This window comes from Eurypyga helias, unplaced genomic scaffold, assembly GCF_000690775.1.
Source record: "Eurypyga helias isolate BGI_N326 unplaced genomic scaffold, ASM69077v1 scaffold13038, whole genome shotgun sequence".
Classification (NCBI taxonomy): domain Eukaryota; kingdom Metazoa; phylum Chordata; class Aves; order Eurypygiformes; family Eurypygidae; genus Eurypyga; species Eurypyga helias.
Window position 1 is genome coordinate 29,456 of NW_010268947.1, and position 10,621 is coordinate 40,076.

A 10,621-nucleotide genomic window follows, 5' to 3' on the forward strand; every position below is an offset into this window, starting at 1 on the left:
GCCGAGCATCAATCTTTCAACAGCTGTGAAGCAATTCTGCAAGGTCTACCCCTCCAGGGCCCCTCCTAGACTGAGGGAGCCGAGGTTGCTCCAAGAGCCAGGGACAGCTACTCCCAGGGTGGCCACAAGAGGCTGTGCAAGAGCCACGAAGAGCCCTCCCAGCAAAGGCTGCGCTCCCATCCCCACAACCACGGGTCTGAAACGCTGAGCAAACACAAAAAACTGCCATACTGTTTCCACAGTGCCACATCAGCTTACTTGCAAGACCGTAGCTGAGACTATGTGCATTCAATTCCTTTCAGTTAGTATTGGCCCAGAAAGTTTACGGGAAGATCAGCATAATCTGCTCTGAGCACCAGAGGAGCCCAAGCAAGGTACTGTTGAAAACAGCTGAGCTAGAAACAACTGCCTCATCACCCCCTACTGCAAATACACGCTCCTCATTATTAGCTTTGAAACCTGTCTTTGGATGTTAAAGTCTGTATGATAAAAGCTCATCAGCAAAACGGCACCGCTGTCAAAGGGGATGTCATCTTGAGCTTCGCAGTACATCGTGCATCTCTACTGGCCGGTACGTTTTGGAGAGGGACTGCAGTACAAACTGGGTTTGCATCATGGCCTCCCCATTTTTATTTCGACCAGTCAAAGTACAGGAGGAGACAGGAAGGTCAAGAAGTGTAAGTACCAGACAAGGTATTACTGGAAGGTTCTCTCACCCAACTCACTGTTGTCATCCACCAAAATAATTTCATGAAGAAGGTGTGCAGGAGTGCGATCCAGGACACTGTGTACTGTGCGGAGCAGGGCTGAAAGCGCCTCGTTGTAGAAACAGATAACGACGCTGGCAGATGGCAGATCAGAAGGGTAGGACTTGTCTCTACATCTGCAAACAGAAATAGAGTAGTTATTGCTTTATATTCAGTGGGACTTCCAGAGGGCTAGGTCACTACTGAAACTTCATAAATAACAAGAAAATATTGGGAGTGTAGGAAGAACCCCTAACTTAAACATAAAGAGCCCAGGCATGTAACGTGGTATAGGGCTCCACACAGCAAGCTACTCCCCACAGATTACGAACTTTTAATTAAAACAGAGGATATCATGGATTGGGGTGGGACTAAGAACCACAGATCCTCAAACCATAAACAACAGAAAGCACTAAGGGTGTGGTTTAGCTGTCAGAAGACTGTCATAGCTCTGGTAGCTCAGACAGTACAGGAATGGCAAATACGACAGCAGGCCTACAAAATACCCACAGTTCCAGCCGTTGGAGACTAGGCCGGATAACCCAGAATGCCTCCAATGGTGCTAAATCCCTATTTAGGCAACCAAGGTTGGGATTCAGCCTGCAGATTAAGACACTTATGTCTAGTCACTGCTGTCAGTGGAGTCTAGATAGCGTTCAGCTCACCCTGGGGCTGACAAGTGTGTTGTGTCAGCTGAAGAGCTCCGCATGCTTCATTAACCACACTGACTGGATCTCTGCTAATTATAATAAAAGCAGAGACAACTGACTAATATGCAGTTACCTAAATTTAGGCATCTTAATCTGCAAGCTGAATGCCACTCGAAGCAGATGATGATTCTTTCTTTCTCCTTATTTTCAAGTTCTGTCCATATTTCCAATACAGCACAGAACCACAGATTAATGCCATGTGAAGATGCCAGGCATGAGGGAATCCAATAAAAATAAGAAGCTACAAATGAAAACCCAGAAGTATACAAGGGGAGTCTTCATTGACTTGGAATTAATTCAGCACTTGGAAGAGACATTTCAGCAAGTACAATTCATTACATTTACCCACACCAGAGAAACCATTAGAAAAACAGATGCAGGTCTGTATTTTCCAATGCTGGGGTTTTTTTATTGTTGTTAAAAGCAGTGGGGTTTTTTTCCACCATATGCATCAGAGAGTATTGAAAAATATCTGCTTATTAATAGAAAGTATTCAGAGCAGTGTGTTCCAGATACCAAGCAAAGATTTCAACAGAGAAACAGAGAGCCTTTGTCATCAGTCATTCTTCTATCTTACCCTCTGCAGGCTTAAACCAAATGTGAAATAGTACATAAGGTGAAAGTCATTAACTTGGGTGCTGGAACATTTAACAACCATCTTTCAAAGGTACCAAATGGAATTATAACATCTCTTCTGGTAGTTACAGTACTGTCTCAAAAGGAAGCTTCAAAAAATGAAAATATTGCAGCATGCTTTAAGTAACTGAGTACTCAGCTAGCAAGAGTCATAGGATGTGTAATACTAGTATTTCTGCAAAGAAAGTTTGATTCCTTTTCCACACTGATTTTTATTTAAAGTATTATTTTTGGAATCTTGTTTCTATCAAAATAGCTGTCTGCCAAACCTACTACTTATAAAAATTAAATTAATATGACAAATGTTTCAATGCATGTGCAATCTGGTTCTTCATTAAGCATTCTTAAAGTGAATTAAGAATCAGGAAAAAATCTTTGCTTTCAGGGAGCAGCAGTCTTTCTGTCACCATGGAGTCTGGTTGCTGTGGGGCTTTACCCATCACATACCTTTTCCAGCTAGCAAAAAAAAAAAAAGATCTCCAGAAAAAAACATTAAGCCAGAAAAGACAGAAGAGATCAAAAAATAAAAATCCTAACCTCAAGCACACCTCTTCAAATAGCTGAAAATCTGCCTTCAGCAATACAGGAGACTGAAAGAATGCTGAACAGAAATGTAATACCAAAACATCAGATACTGCATCAGGCATAACGTAACAAGTCCTAGAGCACATGCAACCATACCATGTTCTCTCCAAAACTTAGTACATACTTTGCATCTCTTGTATCGGGCACCTCCCGGTGGTATCCCAGCCGATTACTGATAAGCATATTGAAAGCATGCTTCTGATAGCCCAAGTCTCTCACTTCCTGATCATCTTCATTAAAAATCATTCCTGCAACAGAAACAAACCAAGATCAGTAAGCATGCTCAAAAATATAATTTGGAAACAGTCAAGGATTGGAATGTATGCTTTAACCTTCCCTAAAATCCATCATGTTCTTCAAAAATCCCTCTGATATTGTAAAGTGTATTTCTGTGCAACTATTTTCATTACCATCATCTCCATATCATTCAAACTCTGCAGAAAATAATTAATAAGGGGATTCCTCATTCACATGCTACCATACATCCAGGAAAATGTTCCATAGAATCATAGACTAATTTAGGTTGGAAGAGGCATCGGGTCTAATCTCCTCAAAGCAGGTCCAACTAGATCAGGTTGCTCAGAACTCGTACAGTTAAGTTTCAAAAGCCTCCAGTATCTCCAAGGATGAAGATTCTACCATCTCGTCATTTCCCTGTTGAAGCATTTCACTACCTTCACACTGAAAATGGTTTTCTTCTTACCTAACTGAAATCTCCTCCTCTCTCCAATTTACCATAACTGGATATTGGAGCGAGTCCAGAGGAGGCCACGAAGATGCTCAGAGGGCTGGAGCACCTCTGCTATGGGGACAGGCTGAGAGAGTTGGGCTTGTTCAGCCTGGAGAAGAGAAGGCTCTGGGGAGCCCTTATAGCCCCTTCCAGTACCTGAAGGGGCTACAAGGCAGCTGGGGGGGACTTTTTACAAGGGCCTGTAGGGACAGGACAAGGAGTAACGGGTTTACATTGAAAGTGGGGAGGTTTAGATTAGATATCAGGAAGAAGTTCTTCACGGAGAGGGTGGTGAGGCACTGGAACAGGTTGCCCAGAGAAGCTGTGGATGCCCCATCCCTGAAGCGTTCAAGGCCAGGCTGGATGTGGCTTGGAGCAACCTGGTCTAGTGGAAGGTGTCCCTGCCCATGGCAGGGGGGTTGGAACTAGATGATCTTTAAGGTCCCTTCCAACCCAAACCATTCTGTGATTCTATGAACCACGTGCATTTCCAAAGTAAGGTTTGCAGCCTGTCAGTTCACATCCCCAGCTCAACAGTTTTGCATACTTAGTGCTACAGTAGCACTGTGCCACTGGGTCAGTTTAAAACATTTTCTTCCTACAAGATGCGAGCTTAAGAAACATGCATCAAATGTTTCCTTCAACAATTCATCCATGCCCAACCACTAACCACTTTTTTTCTGATCTTCTCAACATAGGTAGGAAGGACTGCCAATATTTTCAAAACATTCTCATGAAGAATATGCAAAACGCATGCAAAAGTCCTGAAAGACTTCAGTTCAAACAGCAGATAAAAGCCTTTGGAAAATAGTGGCTTTGCAATTGAAATACCAATTTGGGCTCTTCCTCAGTGTTATGTGGCTCTCAGATTAATTTAAAAAAAAAAAAAAAGAGATAGATTGCCCTACCAGATGACAGTTTGGTTTGGGCTATCTGATGCCAACTTCCTCCTCATTTTTTTTGCTTTGCCTGTTTAGCATCACTCTACCCTTGAGAGACAGGAAGCCCTTTCCTGCAGGACCTGATCTAATTCTAACAGAGCCAGCTGTCTCCTCATGATTCATGTAGAATATATCCTGGCACTATAATTCCCCTTGGCTTTCACCAACCAAACCAGTCACTTGGTTTGAAGATCAAGGGACTCCAGCTCCTATTTCTTTCCAGGCCCATGCTTTGTAGTTGGAAAGAAATGGCCACCTGTGGACTGGCCTTCACTTCTTGGCTCTCATGATTTTTGCAGCAAACTGATAAATATTTGTAATGCCAGAGAGCAACGTGAATTGGCATTTTTCCTACGTATTCACACAGGTCTAATGACCAACTGCAAAACTGAAGTTTGGTAGAGTTCAGTAAACTCTTGGAAATCATCATCCACCATTCATCCAAAGTAATGACACAGGACTTCAGTCGGATAGGAATATTAAACTCCTGGCTCTGAAGGTTATTGTGCCATATTTCCCAAAGAAGCAGCAGAAACCAATACTATAACACTCAGTATCTGCCTCCAGACTCAAAGCAAGTTCCCAATCCAGTACACAACATGCCTTAGTTTGGAGATCTGAACACAGCAGTGCATACGCCATAAGCAGTTAAACGTACAAAGCATTTTAGTCTGGAAGAAAAGTTTGGAAGACAAAACCAAATCATGTCATTGATGAAATATGCTCCAATGAAACACACAGACCTTTGTTGGTACGAAGTAAGCAGGAATTTGGCCCTAACCACTGTCATCTCAATAAATCTTTTATCGTAATTTTGTCCAACAGACATTTCTTGTAGATGATTTCATACTCCAAGGATATTCTCCAAATCGATGGGTCCTCTTTGTTGTGTATTGTTATCAAGCAATTTTTATTTACTGCACAGAAGCAAAGTTTCTCTGCAGCTAATTAAAGCTTATGTATTTGAGCCCAACCAATATAGGAGTAAGATATAAACCAAACATACACTGAACCTGACAAAAGCAAAAACTACATCAAGGGTAGATACCTTGCTGTAATCCAGTCATCCTCATCAGCACTTACACAGCACAACTCTAAGTGCTAAGAATAGCATATTTTGGATTAAACACAGTAGAATTAAATTTAAAGTCATTCCTAATGAAGAGAGTATTTTAACAAACCAACTTACTTCATCATAAAATTTTCCCTGAAATCCTTTCAAAAAAAAAAAATTTAAAAATAAAACCCTTAACATCTCATTTCTTCTACTGTTTTAATCAGTTTGTCACCCACACTGAAAACCACTTACCCATTTCAGGAGAGAATTCTACCTCTCCCTTAACTGGGTCCTGGACATGATTTCCAAGAGGATTTCCTATCTTACTCTCTTTCTGCTGCAATTCAGGTATATGAACTGGCCGCCGGGTAAAACGGGGGTAGAATTTTTTTGGAAATGGCCTCTGAGGTTCCAGCCCCTTGACGGGCACATTCTTAAAGGACTGGTTCTCTTCACTGAAGTTGAAATAAACAAAGAGCAGAAGCGTCCAGGTCACGGATGTGAAAAGGCACCCATAGCAGAAATAGCGAAGTGTGACGCTTCCCATTGTAGACTTAGCATCGTTGAGGACCCATTCTCAATTACCTGAAAGAGAGCAAAGAGCCATTTTTGAGTGTGCTGCCCATTACCTCATCAGGTCTATACACTAGGAAATTAATTGTATAGGTTGCTTTTCCATTAAATGATTTTTGGAACTTAAACGTTAAGCACAGACCTTAAGAATGAAATCCCTTTTCACTTTCCCATTCAAAAAACCAAATATGACAAGTTTGCACATTCTGTGTAGATACTAATGCTTTAAAACATGAGGCAAACAATCACTAAGAGCCCACTGACACATCACAACTGAAAATAAAAATGATCAATTTTTCCTCATAGTAGTTACAGAATTCCCTCTCTTCCACAGGAGTACATCCCTTGTACGCCTGCCTTCATTTAAACCTGCCACTGTGTAACTAAATATACTCCACACAGGGAATTGATTCTTCACAGAATCAGAATGCTTGAGGTTGAAAGGGACTTCTGGAAGTCACCTTGTCGAAGCCCCTTGCTCAAGCAAGGCCACCCTGAGCCAGACAGATGCCCAAGAGTATGTCCAGACATGCCCATTCAGTTCCCACCCTAAAGCACGGCATGAGAACAGAGGCTCAAAAAGCTACATAGTTCAGTCCTCCTTGTCCCAGATTTAAAAACAACCATCTTGAGCATCCCAGAAATTCCAGAAATCATGGGGTGCACTTTAACAACACCTAGCACCAAAACAGTCATATTCACAGATACTCTGCAGAAAGAAAGGAAACAGATATGGGATAGTGAAAGAGTAAAATGCTCCAGGGTAATTTACTGGGTTCCTGCAGGCCCATGTAGCCTCCAGAAGAGCTTCCATATTCCCTGGAGAAGCCCACCTAAACCTGGAAGGAAGCAACCCAGCCCAGAGTTTCACTTCGTGCACCCATCCACTAACCCCAAGCTATATTGAAAACTTGCTACTGAAAGCAAATACCTGAAGTGAAGCATATGAAGCTGGTTGATAATATTTCATTTATTTATGGACCAGCAGAATCAGGTAAACTTTCCAGTTTCTCAAATCTAAACAGGCTCAAAATAAAACCCCAAAAACTATACAGCTCAGTTCCCAAAACTGAGAAAAATATTAACTCAAAGAATTAGAGTTCTCTTATTATGTAACCACAACAAAATCTTTGCATAGTAACAAAGTCAGAAAGCAACTTAATCATATGTTAATTATTTTCTTAAAACAAATGTTTTGCTAAAGTATTGGGGTAGGAGTCAAGGGTTTATGCTGATGTATTTTTCAGACTTCTTAAAAAGTCTGAAACTACCAGAAGTCTTCGGGTCAGCCTGGCAAAGAACAAAGCACAACATTTATGAGTACAGATTATTCCCTTCTCAATATAGAAACTACTGAACTGCAGCAAAAGGTGTTCATGATCCCAAAGAAACCTATAAAGATCCCACTTATTTTGGCAATGTAATTCTGAGGCCTAAGTGACTTGTATCCAAAAAGAATACACGTCAAAATTCAAGCTCATATTTCCCAGACTGTAGCAGGTCATTGTCTCCCTTCCAGAAATGAATTATCCACAAAGAAAAATAAAGCAAAAAAGCAAACCTCCTCAAGAATAATTTACCCATTATTCTTACTGTGTCAAACTCCCTCACTTCTGCAAGGCAACAATTTACACTGTAGTTAAGTCCAAGGAGCTGAAAAAGGTCTTAAACAGCATTAAATCTCATACTGACCCTGTGCATACAGCTGAATTGTATGCTCTGTGAAACAGGCTCTTCCTCTAACACTGTCACACAGAGATCTTGCCCAGGCACCAAAGCTACAGGGCTAGAAATGATAAAAAACCCCCACCCTCAATCTAGCTAGCAGAATGGGTTTACCAGTTGGAGAGGTACAGACAGACCACCAACCCCCAGTGCCTTATTCCCTGTGCAAACAGTGCCCAATGATCACAGCAAGGCAAATCCAGGCTCAAGGCTGCAAAGGAATAAGATTAGATAAACAGTTATATCCTCTAATTATAGTAATTCTTCTTGCCAGACAGTCTGCAGACAATTAATACTTATCCATAACACAAGATCTGGATGCCTGCCAGTGCTTTCTCTCACGGCCACAGGGTCATCTACTCTAGACTTGTCCAGGACAATATAATGCTCCTCAAAACCTGCTAGAGTTGTTTTTCCATTCATTATGCTAACAGAGAGACACAATTCTATGATCATGGCACATGTATTTACATTGTGGAAGAGAATTATAGCAATTTTTCTTATAAGAACAACAGCAAAGGAACCTTTCCATTTCAGAGTTGTCTAGGGATACATCTACAATGCAGCTTGCACAGGAAAACCAAAGATAACCCTTGCTATCTCAGGTAACAGTAGGAAGACAGGCACACAGGGCAGAATTCATCACAGACTAAGTATTTCCCCAGGTTCTTGCATCTCTCGCAGCTCAGAGCTCCACTTGGGCGTTGTGACACTTGTAGCCACTTTAACTGAAGTTTGCTCTGACTGAGATGATGATCCTTAAGGTCCCTTCCAACCCAAACCATTCAATGGTGATATCAGGCATGCTCAGATTAAAGAGGAAGGGATAAATCAGTAACCCCCAGCACTGAAAAGATTGCTGTACATCTCTTCCATCTCCAGAAAGGCCTCCGACCAGGCTGAAAGCACACACTGGGTTGTTCTTACAAAGGCAAGAAATGCAAAGCTGAGCGTGAGATTATTTCCACATGATCCTTACTACAGCAGAACTGTTTCACCTTCTTTTCCCCTCCTTCAGTACTTTACAGTTTTGTAGAAGGATACAGAGGTTGAAAAACTGCATTTAAATCAAATGACAGAACCTCCACAATGCAGAAAACTAAGCCCTTTCAGCAGCTTGCTATTCAACCAAGACATTTGGTAATGCATTTGGCAGGGAAATACAGACTTGCTATTTATTTTCTTTAAGTACCAAACGTTTTGTTAGACACTTACTTTTGAAGGCAGACTGGAAAAAAATTAGATACTGCCTATGAAAAGCACATTGAGGCTTATGAGTTTATTTTATTCACCAACACATATGCATTTACACAACCACTGTCCTACAGATTTCAACCACAGGAGTCACAATCTGCGTCAGAGCTGCACACCCCAGATTTAGGTCGCCCATGACTTCTTACAGATGTGTTTTAGCAAAGAGGCCACAGTAGGTTTTCAAGTCCTAAGCAACGTCAGCCCTGCTTGTGATCTGCCCTGAAGAGCCAGCAGAACCTTTCCAGCCCTATACTTGTATGCATACAAAGTATAATCACATTAATACATCTCCACCTCTCCTCAATATATCAAGAAACAAGTATCCCTTCACTCATTTCAGAATGTAACAAAAAAAATAACCACTTTGATATATGCCAGAGGGAGGGAGGAGAGAATACTTCAGCTGGTCACAAGGACCCAGGGGGAAATGATCAGTTCACAGCAGCAACCACTCGGTCCTCGATTCTTACCTCACCCATCTCCCCATCCACGCTCTTCTTCTGCAAGCCATCTAGACACAGGGAATAAAAGCCTTACCCTGTCCAGACTCCTTTGCTCACAAGTTCTGCCAAGTCTTCTAGGAAACAGGCTTTGCTGATTTACCCAACAACTGTCTCTGACTGCCTGTGCATGGTCACAGTACCCTGATGACTCTCTTAAGCATCCATCCTCTCCCAGGTGGTTTCCAGAACAGGATTTTGAAACTTGAACAAAACCAAACCGTTCCTCTCTTTTCCCCCACCACCCCCTCACTTTTTTTTTTTTGGAGACAAGCTGTTCTTTGATACAGGAGATGCAGAGGATATGCCTTTGAAATCCAAAGTATTAGCATCTTTCTCAGCCCTGAGAGGTGCTGCATGAGAAAGATTATATGTATTTTTAACTCAACAGTCCTAAAGCTCTGCTAATGCAAGCAGAGCTAGCAGGTTTGAACAGTTAGATAGAAACAACTTAAATTAAATAAAGCAGAATTGCATTATTCATAATTGTCATGTATGCAACAACTACTGTAACACTGAGTCCAGCCACGAATACGTTATATGTGGACAGTATAGTTAAAGCCCATTACTACCGATTTATTCAAATGAGAACAAAAATACTAACTACTGTTAAAAAAAAAATTATTTCAACATATCAAGAAGAATTCTTTCACAATACAGTTCCTCATAGATTTTATTGGTAATTGAGACTATGGTCTATCATGTTTCTCTGCTTCATTTCCAAAAAAGCAACACAGTTGCCAAAAGTAAGTTTCCATAATACCTCAAACAATTATCCTTCCCAAAATCTCATGCAATAAAGAGCATGCAGAATGAACAGAAGACATCCCTGGATGTCTTCAAGGCCAGGCTGGATGAGGCTTTAAGCAACCTGGTCTAGTGCAAGGTGTCCCTGCCCATGGCAGGGGGGTTGGAACCAGATGATCTTTAAGGTCCCTTCCAACCCTAACCATTCTATGATTCTATGATTCCATGATTTCCTCTCCCTTGGCAATATAGGCGCTTTCACAGCAAATATTAACTGGTAACACCTTTAAGGAGTTCACAAGCATTCCTTCACATATACAAGATCCTAGGGGTACGTGGAGTTTGTGGCTGTTCACATTTGTATACCTAGGAATCCAGAGATACTCCAACATGACAAACATAAATCATTCCAAGTGG

General features: G+C 41.4%; 1 protein-coding gene across 1 annotated transcript in view; it reads right to left on the bottom strand.

Moving 5' to 3' along the window:
* Window positions 1-5,990, bottom strand: part of GALNT11 (polypeptide N-acetylgalactosaminyltransferase 11) — a gene marked incomplete at its 3' end in the record, with an annotated part of 31,020 nt that extends 25,030 nt beyond the window's left edge. The window contains exons 1-3 of the mRNA XM_010157922.1: window positions 5,658-5,990; window positions 2,802-2,925; window positions 717-883 (exon numbers count right to left, since the gene is read on the bottom strand). Coding sequence (XP_010156224.1) covers window positions 717-883; window positions 2,802-2,925; window positions 5,658-5,952 — 586 coding nt within the window. The remainder of the gene's footprint in view (window positions 1-716; window positions 884-2,801; window positions 2,926-5,657) is intronic.
* Window positions 5,991-10,621: the final 4,631 nt, after the last annotated feature.